We start from the raw sequence: 22,373 nt of genomic DNA on the forward strand, positions 1-22,373 counted from the left end.
ACATCAAGGCTATATAAGTGAATTTTAAGATGGGTTTAGTAATTCCCTCTGCCCTAAACTTCACCTCATCTAAAACCAACCCTGGTCATGGGTGTACACAAAGTCTCTGTAGTTGGGGGTGGGGGGTGGGGGGGGCTAGTGACATTGTCATTATTTCTTAAACATTGCTCCCAAACATCAGAGGTCACTATATCTTGTGTTGGGCTTAGAACAGTGTGGTCATTACTTAATTGTCTGCACAAAATTCAAAGGGGTGCACAGATGGTCACAAAAGCTTATACAGGAAAGTGAAAAGTCGGAAACATTTTTGTGGCAGTCACTTGTGTCTTTTTCTTGCAGCCAGTTTCTTCAAGCTACAATTGGGTGCTTCTTTTCCAAAACACAAGGCTTTGCACATTTACCAATGAACCCCAAGTACAACATTCTACTATTCTACTACTTGGCTTTTTCAACTTGCAAAATGTTACTTCAAGCTAAAGCTGGGTGCTTCTTTTACAAAATACAACAAGGCTTTGTACATCTACCACTGAACTGCCTGACTACAAATTCTACTTTTCTTTTGCAACTTGCAAAAGTCATGTAAAATTGCAAATATAACTTAACTCTGCTGTATGTCTATTGTTATTTGATAACTGAGCTAGCTGTCCCTGTTAAATTACTTGTTAGCAAGGCTTGCATCTTCTCAGTTAATTGTTTGTAAAAGCAGATGCATCAGTTCAGGCTAAGAAAGTGTCTGTGAATGTCCTCCACACTTTAATAGTTTATCTATCATTAGTTAATGTAATTTGGGCAAGGAATGAGTTTGCATGTGTCCAACTAATAAATAAGCAATTTAGGTCAATAATTAACAATGCACATGATTTTAAATGAGTCTGTACCATTTCTTATGATGAAATTGCTTGCATAGACTGACTGTTTATCTCTGACTGCTTTGCTCCCCTCCTAATTCCCATGCCACCACGGGACCCTTTTAGTACATATTACCCACCCAATAAAGACATATACATTAAAAACCCTCTTCCAATTTCTATCCTCTGTCAAAACCTGCTGCGGTCCATTCCACAGACTTAGCTTTCTTTACAGACATTCTCAACCCACTTTTTTCTGCACACACTCCTGCTTACCAACACCTTTATCCATCCACTCACACACCCATACTTATAGATTATAACACATATATGTATATATATATATATATATATATATATATATATATATATATATATATATATATCTGTGTGTGTGTGTGTGTGTGTGTGTGTGTGTGTGTGTATGTGTCTATATATATATATATATATATATATATATATATATATATATACATATATATATATATATATATATATATATATATATATATATATATATAAACAAAGAACAAGAAGAAGTCAGCTATCAAAGGAAAGCACCGTTATAAAAAGTATCCAACAAATGCAGCAACCCGTGCAACCTCCACGGCTATCATAAAATTAAAGCTTTAGTACAATAAAACATTCATAAAGGTTAGCACTTTTGGATGACTCAGTATCCTTCATCAGATCAAACCTTTCATGGAACTCTTCTCTATTTAAAAACTTCACCAGCGAATCAAAATCATTTATTTTATTTATTTATTTTATTTTACATTTGTTGACCGGGCTAGTCTAGCTGGAGACATGTCCATTTTCAGTAGAGGCCCGGGGAGAAAAGCTCCAAGAATAATACAGAGTTTCTTTACAAAGTTAAAAACAGGAGTTATTCAGATAATAGAGATAGCAGTATTACAAAAAAATTTTTTTTTTTTTTTTTTTTTTTATTCAATAGTACAAATTGGTGTTATGGTCATTTTGTAAGGTTCAGAGTAGAATTAAGATGGTCATTTTGTAAGAGACTGAGGTATGATGTAGATATATACTTGTAAGATATATGCAATAATGTAGTTTATTGATACATAAAAGGGAGCTAGTAAGGGATGAGGTGGGATAAGTGAATATGAGAAGATTTAGTCAGGGTTAGTACAGGTACATAGCCAGTGATTGTTAAGGTAGAGTTTCAAATTCCTTTTGAAAAGTGAGAGAGAAGTTTGAGATGTGATTTCAGAGGGAAGTTTATTCCAAAGTTTTCCTACAGAGTTAGAGAACAGCAACTCACCTGCTGTGTTGTTGGGTTTAGTAGTATTGATCAGTAGTTTGTTAGAGGAGCGTAGAGATGTGAGGTTTTTATAAGGTGTAATGAGGCTAGAGAGTCCAGGGATATTGTTAGGAAGATACAGAGTCTTATGGGCTATTATAAGCTGGTGATATTGAAGCTGATTGAGAAATTCAAGCCAGTTTGATTGTTTAAGATTTAGACAGTGATGGGTTCTGTAAGGAGAGCCTGTAGCAAATCTAGCAATATTATTATAGGAAGTAGTTAGTTTCCTGATGTTGTTCTTTGAGAGATTAATATAAATGGGAGAGGCGTAAAGCAGGGTGGATATTAGGTGGGTTCTGGCTATAGCAGTCTTAGCTGCTGGTGTAAGATAAGGTTTAATTCTATAGAGAGATCCCAGTTTTTTGTTGACTGACTTTATTGTAGTGTTTATGTGAGTATCAAAGTTTAGATTGTTGTCTATTGTTATTCCTAGAAGTTTAGTGGTAGGGTCAGGAGAGATAAGAGTACCACTGCTAGAAGTGAGACTGAAAGGTAAAGATGTGGACTTTTGGGTTGGTGAGAAGAGTAGCAGTTTAGTTTTTTTTGGGATTCAGAAGGAGGCAGCGTTGAGAAAACCATAGTTCTATAGTGTTGAATGCTTTTTGGGTAAGAGACTGTAGTTTAATTTGAGAAGAGGCTGAGCAGATTATGGTAGAATCATCTGCATATTGAATGCAGGTGGAATAAGGAATGGCTGTTTGCAGGTCATTAATGAAGATGGAAAATAAGAGTGGGCCTAATATAGATCCTTGGGGGACACCGAGAGAGATAGGAAGGTGATCGGATCGTTTATTTTTCCAGAGTACAGCCTGGTGACGATTATCAAGGCAAGATGTAAACCAGTTCAAGGCAAGAGGATCAAGTGAGAGAGTATTCAGTGTATGGAGTAGTAGTTGGTGGTTAACCATGTCAAAAGCTTTGGATAGGTCAATGAAGACTGCAGATGAAAGACAATTATTGTTACGATTATTGTTGATGCTGTTTTTGAATGATAGCAGTGCAGTGGTGGTACTATGGAAAGGTCTGAAGCCATGTTGACAGTTAGTGAGTAGGTTGTTCTGAAGAAGGTGGTTGAGTAGTTGTTTATGGATGCATTTTTCCATCAATAATCAATAATCTATGCCCCTTTAGGACTGATTTGAGAGGTAGATTGCTGTTTGGCCCAGGTAGCTTATCAGCCTGTAACTTACCTATCGAATTCATCTCAGCTGTCTCAGTAACATTCACTAAATCTCCTCCCCTTGTATTTTCATTAATGACCTGTAGGGCCAAGAAGCGGAAGCTGTGACTGTTATTCTCCAGTATATGTTTCATCAAAGGGTTCTTAGAATCGTTTAACGTAATGTCACTTATATGTTTTGAAATGTATTCCTTAAACTGGCAATTAGTCTTGTCAACATAAAAGGAACTGCATAAAACAGAGCAAGCAGCATAAATAACATTTATAGGCCTGCAGTCCACACAAGATCTCAGCTTGTATATTTTGCCATTCACTGGCTGTACAAAAACATCTGAAGTTAAAATGTATTTACAACAGGTGCACATATGCCATGAAAAAGTTCCCTTTTTGTTGGATATCAGCTTAAATCTGGTCAAAGAGCTATTGCATAAAATCTGCTTTAAGTTCTTACAATTCCTAAATGAGAAACATGGTGTGTCACCAACAATTGTTTTAATGTTTTCATCACTTGTGAGAATACACCAATTGCATTTAATATCACATATTTGTTGTGTGTCAGTAGTGTATTTCGAAAGCATCCTATTCCTATGTGAACGGTTGTGACGTAAAGTATCATGCTGTAAAGAGTGTCCAGTTGAAAAGTATGGTGCTCCACTGGATGTTCTCAGAGATCCTTTCAGCTTCATTAAGGTCATGTCCTCTTTCAAAAAACATGTTCTTAATCAAAGCATTTGCTGCTGTGTAGTCATTTTCATCTGTGTGCAGTCTTGATGCTCGTAGAAGTTGCCCTTTATCTATATTAGAATAAATACTCAGTGGGTGCCTACTGTTAAGTATTAACAGATTATTTCTCTTGCAGCTCTTATGGTATAAAAAAGTACTGATCTCATTATTTTGTATAGTTAGACGAACATCCAAAAAATTTATATACGTGTTAGACCCCTCGATAGTAAATTTAAAAAAAAAAGTTGTACTTCCTAAATATTCCACAAATTTGTAAAGTTCTCGTTCAGAAGCAGCCCACAGAAAAAACACATCATCCACAAATCTTTTATAGTATAACGGTCTGCAAAAGGATTGCTCCCACTTAGCCAACACCAAGTTGGCATATCAGTTGGCACAGGGAGTTCCCATCGCTTCCCCTAGTCATTGCCAATATATATTCTGCTCATACATCAGCACATTATTTTCCAGCACCATCCTTAATTTCAGCAGCAACACTTAGATGTTGTCTGAGTCTAACACAGTACATTCATTAAGATAAGCTTTAATGGATTTAAAACCATAATCAATTGGTATGATGGTAAAAGGCTCTGTATATCCATTGTGACCATGTAAGAAATCTCTGTCATTTCACGTGTTGTCTTATAGTTGAATAATGATACTAAAAAGTCGTTAGTGTCTCTTAAGACAGTAGGTACATGGTCGAGTACTTCTCTCAGTTTTCATTCAACATATATAGACATACGCTCAGTGAGCCAACCAGCCCCAGCCACAATAGGATGTAATGGAGGATCAAGGAACTGTTTGTGAATTTTTGGCAGCCCTTTTGTCACAGGTATTAATGGATGCTCCACTATTAACAAAAATCATACAAGTCTTTAGTTATTTTATTTAATATTAGTAGGTCTTTAACTGTATCATGAATCAATTGAATCATTCTATTTACTTGTAATCAATTAATTCTCATATATGTTGTCTCATCTGATAGCATATTGTTCATTTTCATGTCATATACAGATGCATCAAGAACCATTATGGCACCACCTTTGTCCGCAGGTAAAATCACAATATTGTCATTAGCTTGCAATTAATCTAATGCACGTATATGTTCAAGTGTTAGATTATAAGAGCGATGTTTACTCTGATTGAGTAACTGAGACATCTGCACTTCACACACTTTTAAGAAAGTGCCTATAACCGGACCATTTTGTGGAATGAAGGTGCTGGGTTTAACCGCTGGTTTCACATGGTCATGCGGCTCATTGCCATAAATATTTTTAAGCATGATATTCCTACCAAAAAGTCTCAGGTGCACTGTGACATCACTCAGTTGAGAGCCTATCATAGGAATATACAATAATCTTTTATTAAGAAAAGATAAATGGTGCATCGAAAAGGAGAAGTTACTTAGGTTCACAACCAAACCATTATTGTCACTTTCTTCAGCAGTATTCAATTCTGCTCTCTCGACAATTTCCTCCTCTTTTTCCCACTGCTTGTGGAACAATTGTTCTTCTGTGTAGTTATATATGGCTGGGTAACGACGGTATGGGAAAAACCTAAGGAGCTTACATCCCTTCTTTACATGTAGCACCCAAATCTTTAACAGCATTATTACCAGAAGAAGTAGTAGTAGCATGAGCACTTGTCAGAATGTTAAAACTATGAGTTCACAGTGTTTTTAACTACAACAAGAGTATCAATGGTGTCAGTGTTATTAGTTAAAGCATTCATATAATTTCTATGTAGCTCTACAGATGCTATATCTTTCCTGTTGTTACTAGTTTCAGTGGTGCGCCTCCTAAGCCATGTAAAGACACACCCATTAACAAAGTCACTGTCATCCCTTATAAGTTTCTTAGTTTTACTCTCTCAAGTTTACTATCAAGTGCTCATACATTCAAAAATAGATCATTTAGTTTCTCAACATAAATGTCTTTGGTGTACTTACTTTCCATCTGCTGTTCCTTCTTCTCATCCTCAACAATTAAGATCCATTCTATCAGTTCAAAATGTTCTAAAATTAGTTGTATGTAAGTCAAGCTGGTCTCCATATTCAGTTGTTGCTATTTTTTCAATAATTCCAGTTGTGAAATCTCGTAAGTAGCCATAACCAGCACCCTCAGACCACGTGGCACTACCTTATAATGAAGACAAGCTTCAAGGTGAAAATGTTACCACTGTATACACTTCAGTTTATACAATAAGTCTTCCAGTGATATAAATGTATCCATCTCAAACTGTTCATCAGTAGTTAGTTCACCATCAAGACAATCAAGAGAACTTAATCCGCAGCAAAGGATTCGCCAAGTCCTGAACAAACTCTTTGTTAAACAAAGCTTGCACTTTCTTTTCTTGTGTAGGATGGTAGTCCAATTCTATATTAGAAAGATGAGGTCTCACACTGCCTTCTGCTATGTTAAGCCACTCCTTGTTAAAACTGAGTATAAAACAAACAAAAAACAAGAAGCTGGCTATTAAAGGAAAGCACTGTAGTAAAAAGTATCCAGCAAATGCAGCAACCAGTGCAACCTGTATGGCTGTCATAAAATTAAAACTTTAATCTTTAATACAATAAAACATTCATAAAGATTAGCGCTTTTGGATAACTCAGTATCCTTCATCAGATCAAACTTTCCATGCAAACAATTCTCCATTTAAAATTTTCACTTCACCAGTTAAGACAAGGGTAAAACCTAACATAGTTCCACAGCTGACAAGAGAGACCAAACAGCTCATGCTGCAAAAAAATAAAGCATTGAAAGAATGGTATAAGAATAAAACACAACATGTCTATCAAAATTTTAGATATTTCAGAAATTGTACCAAGATCCTTAATAAATCTGATTAGAAATCATGCACCAAAACAACCCCAAGCTATTTCGGTCCTCAATAAATAAACTATTACACCCTGGCCATACCACTACACCTTGCCCTATGTCAAATAACCAAGAGTCCATTGTCACTCACTTCAACACAAATTTTATGCAGTCAGTTCTATCTCTCATCAATGACCACCTCACTTCACCCCCTCCAACTTCCATCTGTTCTCAAACGCAGCACGTTGTCTTTTTAGTTTTCAGCCTGTCCCAACATAAATTATTAAAAATAATTACTAGCCAAGTTAAAAGCAATGACCTCAGCTGCTGATAACCTTCCCACTGAGTTCCTCAAAGCAAGTGCAAAAGTACTAACCTTCCCTTTCTCCATTCTAATAAACATTTTAGTAACTGAGAACTGTGTCCCATCCATCTGGAAACAAATCCATTATTATACTCCTTCGCAGAGGAAGTACTTCAACAGAATTAAACTATGGACCTATTGCTATATTATCACCCCTCTCTAATATCCCCAAGCAATGAATTCATTATCAGCTTACGAAACATATAACCAAACACAACCAATGCCAAGCACAGCTTCAGGCCCAACCACAGTACTACTATTGTCTTCCTCAACTTCACCAACATAGTAATCCAATACAGAAATGAGGTTAGCCTTGTTTCTTCACTTTTTCTTGACCTTTACAATGCATTTGACACAGTGTCCCACTAAAAGTTCCTCTCTGAACTTGCAGCACTAGGTCTCACTTACCCCTCCCTCTCCTGGTTTCACAGTTATTTATGCAGTTGTCAGCAGGCAACTAAATGTCACCAAAATCTCTCAGCATTTCAAACGATCTCTGTTGGTGTTCCCCAACAGTCAGTACTTGTCCAGCTTCTATTTAATATTTTGATAAACAAACTTCATACCACTACAACACTTGCCACTTGTGTACAATACGTTGATGATTCATCCCTTATGAGCTCTGCCCCAGCCATAATAAAATTACAGGAGATCACTCAAAAATCATTTACCGGCACTGAAATATGGCTAAAAAATTATAAGTTGCTGCTTAAAGCAAAAACAAAACCAAAAAAAAAGGCTGTTTACTCCAAAACACCTTAACCAGAAATATACATGTCCTATTACCTCAAGTAATAACTCAAAAAATAGAAACTATAAGCCAAACTAAACTACTCAGAGTCATAACAAATGACAACCTCATATTTGACCACCACATACTTCATTCCATCATGAAAAATCACCAGAAACATGGCTCCCTATATAGGGCTAAACACTACCTGACAGATCAAGCAAGGATTACCTTAGAAGCAACATATCACCTTCCTTCTCTATTATATTCTCCTATTCTTACAAATAACTCTACATATTAAAGTAAACTAGTCTCCTCTTACTACAGAATAGGTAAATTTGCAACCAGCCAACCTTATAAAACACATCACTGCCTTAAATTAATAGAATTAAATTGGCTTGAACTTCCAGACCAGCTGACATACTCACAAGTAGTCATTGCTCACAACCTATTGTACTCTCCGGACAAATGCCCAGCAAAACAAAATATTTTACTGTACTATTCACCCACTAGAGACATTCTAGCAATAAACTTTTGCTATCAGAAGGCATTCAACACAGCTGGAGACTTTCTTTACTCTCCTTATGTGTCAGAACTCTGGAATGAAATCTCCTTACAATTCAAACAAACAGAAAAGGTATAGTTTCAAAATATTGCTTAAACAGCACCTATACCAAAGATGGTACTGTTCTTCCTGCCCACCTGGCTAGCTTTATTCAGATTACTTGTCTCCAACTCTTACAGCCACTTTGCTTCACAATCTTTTTTGTATCTTATTGCTCCTCCTCATACTGCACTTATTTACTAAAATTATATTTTTCCTCCTTCTCTCACACCTCACCACTATCATTCATTCTCTGTCAGTTTATCTCCCTGCTCATTTCCATAATTTCTCCTTTCATATGTCTGTCATTATTTTAAGCTACATTCTACTTGTCTGTCTATAAATTATTACTAAACTGAAAAACACCCCAGTTTGATCTTTTCCCTACAGCCGTGCTATAAACACATTAATTGTTACTGTAGTTTTGGGGAGTCAGGGTATGTTGAAAGGATGCAAGAAAAAGCAAAGATTAAGAGAAAGACTGAATTTCTTTCCTTAATCATGTTTTTGTTCAGGCAAACAGTGGATAGACAGTTTGTTGAAAAAACTCTAAAATGCATCTTGGAGCATCTATCAACCTCATGGCATCTGGAGGCATAGCTGTCCCCAAACACAAGGAGTAATGTAGTTGTTTCCAATGGATATCAGAGTATAGTCTTGCTTAAACAGAACATGTTGAATGAATGAGTAACTGTAAGGAGAAAATATGAAGAGCAGTGAGAAAAAACAAAACAAAAAAAAAAAAGTAATCTGGATAGTGTAAGCAAGCGAAGTTGGGGACGAGGAGGTGTTGCCATGGAGCCTTTTTGTCCAAGGCACCAGTTTACCTAAGGCAGACTTTTCTTATATGTTGGCATAGGTAAAAATCATTATGGCACAAGATGGTGGGAGAGAGAGTCACTTCCCCATATTTAAGCAACCCACACAGAAGTAGCTTATGTAGAAAAGGGAGCACATTTTTTATTCATTAAAGAGAAACCATGTGCCACATTATTATGAAAGGCAATGGTCAGTTTATGAAGAACACATCAGTAGAAGAGCAACCAAACTTACTTTGAAAGCAGAGTTAATTTAATGTATTAATTAAAACGTTCAAGAGGCATAATTTATTTTGCAGTCTGTTGGAGAGTGAATAGTACAGAGTATATAAAAATGGCAAATTGCTCATATGTATATGAAAGAAAATGCATCTTGGAGACATGAAATTCTGAAATCTCTGCAAATTTTATATAAATTTCTTAAATATCAACATTGCATAATTTACTTTTGTTTCTTGATTTAACACTTCATTTGCACTCCATTATTACCATAGTAACATTATATATGGATTCTTATCCTTCCATGATATACTTGTTTGATTGTATGCTACCTCGGACTTGTGTTATGGCTAAAAAAATCTTAATAGGTTCAGCCCACCAAGCATTATAAAAAGAAAATGAATTACCTGTAGTATATTAAATATTTTTCTGATGTAGAATTGTGCTATACAAGACATTTTTGCCTATTTTAAAGTAACTTCTTGTTCTTTCATGCACAGGGACCAAACACTTTCTTTTGATCTGTAATGTGAAGGCAGAAGATGCAGGAGAAATCATGTTCATTGCTAAGCAAGCTGTATCAACAGCCAGACTTGATGTGGATGGTAAATATGTTAAATAATTGCTTAGTTAACTTAATGATGATTGATGCTAATGTCTGGAATAAGAAAATGGCTGCCTGAAATATGTGAAAGGCCAACAGATAATGTAGTATTACAGGAACTAGTGTTACATGAAGCTATATAAGAATAGTCCTTGTTACTCAGAACATGTTGCACTTTACTGAATTTTTTGTTATTTTACTTTGTATTCACACCAGGTTTATCAAGTTCAGGAGATATTATGCCATTATTTTCAAATGCACAACACAACTGAGAATCTTGACTAATCTGCATGAGACATCAACAAGACACCAGATATGGGTCTACCTCCTGACTTGGTAAAATTGTAAGACCATACTTTTCTGTGCAAGAGAATGTGGAGTAGAGAACAGCCCCCCAAAAATTACATAGTATTAAGGACACAACTGAATTCCGATACACTGTCCATCTGCTATTACCCTGCAGACCATTACTACAAGTTGCAGTCTTGTAATATGACAACTTGCTATACATAATAACTTAAGTGATAATGTTGGCAGCTTTGAACGGCAATTCTATAAGTTCCTATCATGAAATCAAACAGGCTGAAGTATGAATGGCTTTAACATCAGAAATGTCGTTCATCAATTTGTTTTTTTGTGAGATTGCAGTACAGTGAAGATCAGAAAATTTGCCCTTTCCTCACTGTAGTGCGATCGCGGAGTTGGTATATAAAATTAATGGGGGGGGGGGGGCACAGCCCCCCACAAGAACAACTTTGAAGTACGGCATTTTCAAAGTTTAAGCTGTTCGCTCTCCAGTCTTTTCGATCTCATAATATATACCCCAATTCTACATATTGCATACAGTACACTCTGATACCGATATTAATGGAGTACCAGCATTTGGTTGGTGTGTTTGTGTGTCTATGTGCAATAATTAATTAAATGTTATCCTTTTGGATACAGTACTTCTTGCTATTCATTTAGACTACAGAATATGATTTCTCTCTCTAACAATATTAATCTACTTAGAAGAACTCAGATAATCATAGTGGCTAACAGGGACTGCCTCCAGTTCAGTGTTTGGTGATTTGTGAACATGCTGCCTTTACATACTGGGGCTTGAAAATGAAGATCTAGTATTTGCTGTCTTTGAAAAGTTCTTTTGAGCTTGATGATTGTTGGTTATATTGTACTTTGTGATTCAATAGCTTTTAGTTTTGCACATCATAGGTACATAGGTTCATAGGTAGGTACTAGGCTATCTGCCCAAAGATATTTATAAGCCTAGCCAGAATGTATTGGCTTTCGCTGCCCCCTTGGATTAGTTCCCTGTGCCTCTGTCCAGCAGAGCCACTGAAGTGATCTCCAGGGTAAACTTTCTGTTTCCCATCCACTCGTCAAGGTTTCTTTTGAAGAGTGTTAGCGAGGAGCTCTGCCTAATGTAGATTGGAATCTTGTTCCAAAGCATGGAAAGTCTCTGGGACAGAAATTTATACCTCCAGCACATCCTATTTGATGTTGTGGTAAGGTTTAGATCCCTAGAGTGTGTGGCTCGAGGGGATAAGGTTTTCTTTAGGTGGAGCATGTCCATCAATTCTGGGTTGGACATGGCCTTGTACATCAGGCAGAGATCACCTCTGAGTAGGCAGTATGCAACTGAGTACAGCTGGAGTTTCTTCAGTCGAGCTGCATAGGCCATCTGTTTGAGGCCAGTGATCCTCTTGGTGAGGTACTTCTGTGGTCTATCCAGCTGTTGCAGGTGTCTTGTAAGGTACATCCCAAATGGGGTGATGTACTCTATGATGGGTCTGATGAGTGATGAGTAGAGGGGCACAATGACCTCTTTTGATCTGGATGCAAACCCTTTTGTGATTAGGTGGGCCACATAGAAGGATTTTCTAACCAATTTGGCAATGTGATTATCAATGGTGAGATTACTACCTACTTGGGCCCCCAGATCCCTTATTACGTCTTCCGTATTAAGGGGACTACTACCTATGTGGTAGTTTGTGGGTACTTTGTTTTTTACAAAGGGGATGACTATGCACTTTTTGGCATTTAGCTTGAGGCCATGATTTTGACACCAGGTATCCGTCTCAGTGAGACCCTTTTGGAGGATGTCATTGTCAGTTGGAGAGACAATTATAGCCCCTAGTTTGCAGTTGTCTGTGAACTTGGTCAGCCATAGTCCTCCTGTGCTTGCCTGTACCTCTGAGAAGTATATGCCAAATAGGAGCGGTCCTAGGACTGAGCCCTGGGGAACGCCACTTGTAACTGGTTTAGAGTCAGATCTAGCTCCCACAACTCTCACTATGTGGGTTTTGTCCGTGAGCCAGTTGGCAACCCATCTTGTGACGTAGGGGTTTATGTTCAGGTTGGTGAGCTTGTCTATAATACCAGAATGGGGAATGGTGTCATAGGCCTTAGCGAGGTCTAGGAAGGCTGTGTGTACCACCTTTCCCTCGTCTATAGCCTTAGAAACTGTCCCAAAGAAGTCCACCAGGTTTAGGAGGCATGATATGCCCTTAACAAAGTCAAACTGGGTAGAGTCCAGTGTTTGGAGGTTCCCAATGTCTCTATTAATGAGTTCCATGATGATGCACTCCATAGCCTTGCAGATCAAGCGGGTCAGGCTTATAGGGTGATAGTTCCGGGGGTCTGTTGTGGCTCCACATTTGTGGTGCAGAATAACCATTGCTGTGCACCACTCTATGGGTACGTAGCCTGTGGAGAGGCTGAGTTTGAACAGTGTGTTTAGGTGAGGGGTTAGTTCGTCTTTCAGCTTGTGTAGGATGCAGCCTGGGACACCATCTGGTCCCACTGATGCTGTGTTTTTGGCTTTGGAGAGGGCTGTTTTAACCTGAGTGTCTGTGATTTCAGGTACTCTACATTCTTCTGGCATGGTTATGGGCCCTTTTGGGGGTGAGACAGGGGTGAAGTTTGCACTGAATCTGTCTGCCAGGATGTTGGCGATATTGGTTGGTTCAATGTATTTTGTGCCATTCTGCACTAACTCCAAGCAGATCTGAGCATTGCCACTTAGATTCTTGACATAGCTAAAGAATGCCTTGTGGTTATCTTTGGAGTACTTGGCAATTTTTCTTTCAAAGCTCGCCTTGGATGATTTTATGAGGGATCATAGTTTCTTGCTGATACTGATCAGGGATGTCTTCCCTTCTTGGGATTTTATTCTTTTCTGTACTAGTTTCCTCCTTCTATTATATAGCTTATTTATGGCAGGAGTCCACCAGACTGGTTTCTTTTTCTTGGAGGAGTGAGTATTGGTTTTGCTTGGGATGGCACGATCCATGCATTCTTGTAGGTGCCCATAGAATGCATTAGTAAAGGGTTTTGCAGCTTGGACAACGTCATCCTTCAGCGTGCAGGCTTTGAAACTTTCCACCTCGGTCTTAAGTAATGTGAAGTTTGCTGTTGGCTAGTTTTTCACAGTGGTTTCCTTTTCTGGGGATAGGGGCAGAATGTGGATATCCAAAGTGATTTGTTTATGGTCAAATCTAACCAGCGAGGGGTTGACCTCCGGTGTGGAACACTGGTCGCCCATGTTGGTGATGACCAGGTCCAATATGTTGTCACCTCTGGTGGGAGTGTTGACCAATTGAACCAGGGCATCTGAGTTTATACATTCTAGGAAATGTTGGGCAAGGGAGTTAGTACTTGAGCAGTTCTCCAAGTTAATGTTTGGGTAATTGAAATCACCCAATATTAGGGTGTTTGGTAGGACCTTTATCTTTCCCAGTGTTTCCAGAAACATGGAATGGGGGTCCTAGAACATGGTGGTTGATCTGTAGCAAGCTACAATTTGAATTGCAGTTTTGCTCATTGTTAGTTGCACGTGGATGATCTCTGAAGCACCATGCTGTGCCACTAACCTGCAGGTGTAGGTATCCTTGATGAATATGGATACGCCCCTTGGGTTCTGTGGCTGAAATGTATGGTATGAGTTGTAGCCTGGTAGTGCTGGGGTGCTCTCTGGATCCTTAAACCAGGTTTCTGTTACTGCACATATATCGATTTTCTCCATACTGAGGAGTGCCTCGAGTGCATGCATTTTGAGGTTTAGACTTTTGGCATTGAGTAGCATTACCCTCAGTTTTTTGTTACTTGTGCTATTTAAGGTGGTGGGGTTGTCTTATCAGCCTTGCCTAAAAAGGCACTATGGGGGAGGCAAGAGCCTTGGCCAGTATTTGAAAGCCTAAGGGTGATGGGTGCAAGCTGTCTCTAGCGAAGCAGCATGGCTTATCGAGCATGTCATTTCAGGTGGACAGACACTGGATCCCCTTTGAATGACACCAGAAACTTAGCCAATTGTTGAAATCGAGATTTTTTTCTTTGTACCATGGTATCATTCTTGGTGAAGGCAGGATGCTGCTCACGGTCAGGGTCATACCGGCCTGGGCTACGTGATCAGAGAGCTCTTCCATATCTCTTTTCATGTAGTCCAGGGAGGTACGGCTCAGGTCATTTACACCAACATGGACAATGACAGAGTCATATTTGTACTTGTTCTGGTGTGACCTAAGTGCTTGTGTTATGTGGAGGATCCTGGCACCCGACAGGCAGCTAACAGTAACCTTCTCCTTATTCAGCCTAGTGAGTGGGACGTCAGTGTGCTTGACTATAGAGTCACCTTTTACTAGTGTATTGGGTATGTTATTTTGCCTTAAGAGCTGTGATTGCATGGCACACTGGTTTTGTGAAGTATGTGTTTCATGCTTTGTGTTGGTGGGTGGAGGTTGCTTGGTTATTTGCTTTGGAGGTCTCTGTTGGTTTTGCAGGTTTTTATTTAGAGCCTCCGAGTATGTTTTCATGCATTTATGTGTGTTTTTTGCTGGTTTAATGGGTCTATGTGAGACTGGTGGTGTGATGCAAGTATTTCCCTTCTCCTCTTGACTGTCTGATCCAGTCTTGGGTTGAGAGAGCTTAACCTCCAGTTTGGCTATGTAATTGCATCTCTCACATGTATTAGTGTTTGGTGGTAGGAGGAGAGGGTTGTCTGTGTACATGAGGCAGTTGTAACATTGCCTCAAAATGCCATATTAACCAGTTGGACTGGAGAATACACCTGAAACTGCCCTTTCGACATGCCTGGATAGGTACAGTGAACTGTTTTACTGGATGGCTGGTAAGGTCGAATAGAGAGCCTTGTCCTTCTGTACAGTACAGGAGGGTCTAGTGCTAGGGTTTATAAGTGCTTGCTATAAGTTTTGGGCAAGTGCCGGGCTGAGAAATGAATGGCTTGAGTGCTTAAGTTGAAAGTTTGTCTAGTTCCAAGGGAAAATTTGAAGAGGAGACTTTGTGGAGCTGGGAATAGTTTTACCCTGGCTAACCGGTGCTGCCCAGTGCGCAAAACTGGGCAAATGCGGTATTTATAGCAGGGAAATGAAAGAGATAGAAATTAGCCCAAAATGGCCAAAAACTACTAATTTCTGGGCTGAAACCACTCCTCCAGGGACAGATAGGCTGCTCAAAGCTCCCCTCTCTCACAGGTGAACAGAGAAACTTCCTTCTATCCAATTAAGGTATGGGCAAACACAGAGATTTGTAACACAGGCCTGAATTCAGCACTAAACTGAAAACTGGACTATACTAGCTTAGAAAGGTGGGAAACAAGTATATATATATATATATATATATATATATATATATATATTAGAAAATAAAACAGATACAATCAAAAAAATACTTTAAATGTACAGAAAAGGATACTTATTGTTGTATATCGCAGATCACAGCTGTAGTCAATGTCCCTAGTAATAAAGTCGGAAGAAACACAAGTACAGTAAAAGCAGATGAATAAAGTGCAATATAAATATATATATATATATATATATATATATATATATATATATATATATATGAAACAATAGAAAAGAAACAAACTGATTTAAACAAGTTACCCAATTAACCAGAAAAAAAGCTCAAAACTGAACCCTATTCCAGCAGTATTCAATCAGACAAGTTCTAACTGCACACTCCTGCTACTAGGGTGCAGGGGAACCTTCTCCAAAAGAGATGGCCTGGATCAGTGCTCAAGTTATACAAACAAAGCTAGATTCAGCAGGCCTGAATCTGGTCTATGTTACAGCAACAAGGCGCACCAATTTCAGAAAGAAACAGTTCAAATAAGCAGGCACAATAAGCCTGTGATCAGAAATTCCCAGCTCAGAAGGGCAGAATCCAGCCTCTCCTCCCACAAGAGTGCAGACCACAGTCCTCTTAATGTAGAATAATTGGCCTGAAGCCCAAGTGCTTAAGCCAGAACTAATACACTTTTAGAATAGCAGACACTGGCCTTCAGTCAGCAATTCCCAGCTTAGAAGGATGCAAGCTACCTGTCCTGCCACAACAGTGCAGACCACAAACCTTCTTAATGTAAAACAGCCTGTATGAAGCCCAATTGCTTAAACCAAAAGTTAGAGTTTAATGAGGCTACTACCAAGCAGTAATAAATGCAGCAGAATAAATAAAACTGAGTATTTTTAAGAAAAGCAAAATAAAGTAGGAGGAAACACAAATACAGTAAAATCAGATGAATAAAGTGCAATTTTTTTAAGTGCAAGGAGAGAGGAAGGAAGAACCTAAGTGGGTTGGCCTTCTCTAATCTTCTGTCTGTAATGTCGGGTGAACACTAGACTCAGAATATGATCTCACTGTACTCGGTTAAGTGAGCAAATGAGATGGACCCAGGAGTAGTGGGCAATTCCAGAGCCACCAACACAGGAACAGGGAAGTTGGGTGGGGAACTAACTGCAGAGAGACACACAGCACACTGTTCAATGAAACACACAATTAGGCAACAGAAAAAATGAAAATACTGTACTTTTAAAACTGCAAGTTTGTACTTAACAGAAGACTAAAATACACTACTGCAAATTGTACTTAACTTCAGCTGCTAATGCAGATGTTTGTAGCCAAGCAAGTCTCGCAGACGTTGAGCATAAAATGATTTTTCAAACTTTGTGGCTAGCACTTAAAGTACAGAGGAATCCGTCTAGGCTATTAAAAATCAGATAACAAAGAAGTGATAACACCGCCCCCTCTTATAGCAGAGACACACACAACACACTGTTCAATGAAACACACAATTGGGAAACAGAAAAAATGAAAATATGGTACTTATAAAACTGCAAGTTTGTACTTAACAGAAGACTAAAATACACTACTGGAAGCTTTACTTAACTTCAGCTTCTAATGCAGATGTTTGTAGCCAAGCAAGTCTCTCAGAAGTCTATCATATAGATAAATAGATATACCAGTGTATTTGTAAGGTTGCTCATAATTTCATAATCAGCCTGAAATAATTTTGCTTAAAATGTGTTTTGCTAACTGTGGCAATTTTAAAAAACTCACATTCATAAAATTTAGATGCTTTCAAAATGTCATATAAAAAATTCAGACACTAAAGATGTGGTGCTACCCTCTTTGAGTGTTTACTGTTTCTAGAATGTGTACAATATAGCCTGCAACTTATAGAAAGAAAGAAAGAAGCACATTTAAATGTTTGTAACCTATATAGTACATTACATTTTATCTAGTTATAAACTAGAGAACTTAGTTTTTGTTTTATGTATAGCCTGTGCGGTGGCATGCCTTATTTATGTTCATCACTTTAAATTACCTTTAACTGTATATTAAGCATGTCATGGGCTTTTTTGTCAAAGAATAATTTTATTCTCATCAGTAAATGTACATTTTCACTCACTGGTATCACAATTAACTTACCCTATACACTATGTGTAGTTTCTTTACTGATCTATACTTCACTTTTAAATCATACTTCTAATGATAAAGTAAAACATCTGCAATCTTGGAGGTGCCTTGTACAAATAGTTTCTGAATACGCTTTGGAAGGCTTGTGGTTTTAATCTACCTGTACTTCATTACTGTACATATATTCACATCCAAAAACTTTTGCCACTGTTTTTATCCTGTCTGTGCTTATTTCATGTGCATCCGTAAAGATAAGTCTTCTAATGTCTTGTAGAATAACAGTGTATACTATTCTGACTGGCAGCTACTACATCAGAGCTAGTTTACTGACAGTGTGTTAATGTTGGTGCTTCTGTAAGTAGATTTTGAGGTTTACAATACTTTTTCTGTTTATAGCTCCATTCCTAGGCTACATCTTGCTTTGACAAGTTTTTAAAGGCACTATTATCTCAGACATATTGGTTATAAACTTTGCAAGATACTGCATCATCTTGAAACTTCTGTTATGCCAACTTGTCTCCTGGATTTAGCATTTGTACAACTGCTCTCAACATTTCTTCAACACTTCTAACATTAGAATGAGAATAATATATTTCAGGATTGTCAATGGCACCTGCATCAGTCACATGTAATGCTGCCCTTTTGTCTCACCCCTAAGTAATATGACATCATTTTTTAACATAAACCTCCACACTTGCAAATATCCAATGGCCCTTTGGAATTCTAATGGTTTTGATGGAATACCAAGCTTAACTCAAAGGAATTTTTGCTTCCTAATGACACATTAATATATAACTTGGAACATTGCTCATTTAGCTCTGTGTACCAAAAATCCACATTTAACTCATAGTTCTATGTTTACCATGAAGTTCTGATTGGGGTTTATCCCATTTTCAGTGGAGTTCTGGTGAGAAAAACTCCACATAATAAGCAAGTACATTTAAAGATGAAAAAAAAATGACATTTTTGTAAAATTTATTGAGTTTACTTGCTAACACAATTATGACTGCATCTAAAACATTATATAATACACAGTAGCTTATGAATTATAAGGAAATTACTTTTTTCATGAGGTAGTTGGTTACAGACTAATTACACAGATAGAGAGTGGATGTATTATGTAATGTGATTATCAGTTGGAAGTACAAAGAAAGGTAGTAAAGGTGGCAAAGGATTTAGGAGATGGTAGAACTTAAGAGGACAGGCATATGAAACATTAGCTATGGTAAGTTAGAGAGCTTGTATAGACCTGTAATAAAGTAGAAGTAGTGATAGCTACTTGGGAATGGAAGTTTTCTAAGAGAAAAAGTAGGTAGAGGGTGGAGAGGCAGTCTGTAGAAGAACTATGTAAATGAAAGTTGTGGGATAATATACAGTTAGGTTTCTTTGTGATAGAGATATAAAGTTGCATGCATAAGATTAGGGTGCAGAAAGGTCAAGTAAAGGGAGTGTAACTGGTTCTGGATGTTAGGCTGAGTATGGTGGGAAGCTTTTGGTAGTGCAAGAGCACAAACGGCTATTTAGCAGGTATTTTAGTGATGTTTTGAAGCCATACACTGTCTACGTGTTTTATTTCAAGGAGGATTTGGTTCCATATTTTTACTACCTAGCTAGAGTACATCGAGTCACCTGCTCTGAGTTGATATTTTGATTTTGATTTGATTTTGTGATGGACAAAAAAGCTCTGGTGCTGGATTTTAGGGTACAATTAGTGGTAAAGGATTGTGGTATTCCATTTAGAGATGGGCATTTTTTTGGGAGGGTTTATTAGTTTCTGGGCTGCAATAACTTGATTGTAGTTGAGGTGTTTATATTTAGACAGTTCAGGCTTTTTAGTGCTATGCAATGGTGTTTTTTTGTTAGGATTATTTGCAGCAAATGTTGCAGTTTTGTTATAGGCTGTCTATAGTTTAATTTTTATGGTTAAATTTGTAAAGATGGGTGAGGCATAGAGTAGTGATGTAAGTAACTATGTTTGTGCTATGTTTTTTTCTGGAGTTAGTAAGGCATTTTCTAACCCTGTAGAGGGATCCTAGTTTGCATTTTTCTTTTCTTTTTTTTTGGCTAAGAGTAAGTATTGGTCATCTCTGAAACCACTGAGCTTAATGCCAATGATTTTTTCCAGTGTAACATTCGATTTTTGTTGGCTGATAGGTTATGAAAAGATTGTTTTTGGTTTGAGTAGTTTTTAGGGGCCAACAGAATCAGTTATTTTTTTAGCATTTAAGATCATGTCTGTGTTATCTAGCAAGGATTCTATGATCAGAAAGGCCTTTTGGGAGTTCTCTTATAGGGAGGTTAATGTCTGTGCTCAGCAGATAAGAGTGGCATCATCTCCATATAGTACCAGGGTAGGTTGTCTAGTAGGGGAGTGTAGATTATTGATAAAGATACTGAAAAGTAGGGGTCCTAGAACTGATCTCCAATGGGCATCTGTAACTCTGGAGATCGGTATAGTCTTGCTGCCATTTCACAGCGTGTTTCCTATTATATAGGTAGCTGTAGAACCAGGTTAGTGACAGGGTATTGGAGCTTAGAGAGGCTAGTTCCTCAAGGAGTTTCACATGTGCGACAGTAGTGTACTCCTTAGATAAGTCTAGAAAAAGTGTTGAGACTAGGTTACCATTATTTCATTGTAGAGTAACTGTATTAGTAAAGTTTAAAAGGACAGTAGTGATGCTATGATTAGGTTGAAAGCCATGCTGTGTCAAGGACAGTAGGTTATGGTTGGTGAGGTATTTGAGCAACTGGATGCAGATACATTTTTCTAATATCTTGCATAAGGGTGGCAGACGGCTATTGGATGTTAGTCTTTTAGGTCAGTAGAATTTTCTCCTTTATGTAAGGGTCTGATGTATATTATCTGTCAGATGTTGAGAACATGGTTTTATTTTATAGATCTATTGATAAGTATGGAGAATGGAGATGCTATAGCTTCTGCTGCTATTTTGAGGTACACTGTCAGTAATTTGTCAGCTGCCAAGACAGTTGGTTTCATTTTTAATAATGTACCCACCTCAACAATAAAAAAATATTTATCTAGCGGATTGAGTGAGAGAACTTTGTTGTTAGTAGAGTGATGTGGAATAGTGAGGGTTGAGGTAGAGTTTTGTTTGCAAATTCTGTATTATCACTAACCAATGAGGGTGTTGAATTGAGTTGATGTATTACCTGGGTATTTAGAGCTTCTGGTGGGTTGGGGGTATGGGGTTTCCTGCAGCTAAGCAGTGATTTGAAGGACTGCCAGAGCAGTTGGGTTTATTTTGGTGTTATTTTGTAGGTTTATAAAATATTCTTTCTCATCATTAAGTAATTTTTGTAAGATTTCTGAGATATCTATTATCTTGTAGGGTTAATTTTTTTTTTTTGTAAATGTTTTCCATGTCCAGTCTCTAATAGCAGTTGCTTAGTAGTCTGTTAGCCAGAATGCTGCAATGGATTTGACTCTAATTTTTGAGTGGGGCCTGCTTTTTAAGGACGGTTAGGAATATATGATTAAAATTACTGTTTTTCTAGTATGATGTTTTTAAGCAGTTCCAGTCATATTACTTTAGAGTTGCTATAAAGCATTTAGGGTTACAGTTCTATAGATTATGGACTTGTTTGTATGTATGCTACTTTTGAATGTTTAGCCATTGTATGATAGCATACGTGGGTAGATGATCACCAGTACTGTCTGATAAGCTTCTGTTAGCACTGATGGGATGCTTATTTGAAAGAATCCAGTCTAGTGTATTTTCTTTCCTAGATATTTTGTGATTCTTGGTAGTGATATTTAATTAATTGTGACAGGTAGCATGGGTTAGGAAGTATAAATATAGGTATGGTAGGGTGGGTGGGAATTGGTGACAGGGAAGGGGAACTGAGTCAGCTGAAACCCACCGGGAATTAATGCTGGAATCCCAGAAAAAATATCAGGAATCTATTTTAACTTGAGGCAACAGAAAGCAGCACTAAGTAATGATCTCTATGATTTAACAGATGAAGATAAGTTACTATGCTTGTATTTTTGCAATATGCAGTGAGATTTCCAACTGCATGCTGATGTAGCAATAGAGGAACAGTTATAGGATGGATGTCAGATTGTTTAAGGGCATAATATTTATATCGCTACTTTTAAATCTTGGTTATTCTAGGTCTGTTTGCTAACCTTGCAATTAGAGCAAGCAACTACCCACCCAAGAAGGGCTTCAACCTTGTCAGTTTAGAGGTTTGTTTCCAGTCTTTTTTGACTAGTAGTGTGCACTTTACAGTTCATGTTATCCTTAAAGCAGAGGCCATCAACACACTGTTTACAACAGTTTGTATAAGAAAATTTAAATTATAGAACTAGGTGTACTTTGCTTGCCTGATCTAGTTCCCGTTTAAACTTTTTGGATCCTTGACTGTATGGCCACTTAAGGGCAGATAGATATTCAGCTTGCACC

General features: G+C 37.8%; 1 protein-coding gene across 2 annotated transcripts in view; it reads left to right on the forward strand.

Moving 5' to 3' along the window:
- OBSL1 (obscurin like cytoskeletal adaptor 1) overlaps positions 1-22,373 on the forward strand; it is a 1,518,259-nt gene that overhangs the window by 1,426,088 nt on the left and 69,798 nt on the right. For both annotated transcript variants that reach the window (XM_044060562.1, XM_044060561.1), the window contains exon 22: positions 10,130-10,234. In XM_044060562.1, coding sequence (XP_043916497.1) covers positions 10,130-10,234 — 105 coding nt within the window. The remainder of the gene's footprint in view (positions 1-10,129; positions 10,235-22,373) is intronic.

This window comes from Protopterus annectens, chromosome 2.part0 (assembly GCF_019279795.1).
Source record: "Protopterus annectens isolate FY-2018-M chromosome 2.part0, PAN1.0, whole genome shotgun sequence".
Taxonomy (NCBI): Eukaryota; Metazoa; Chordata; order Ceratodontiformes; family Protopteridae; genus Protopterus; species Protopterus annectens.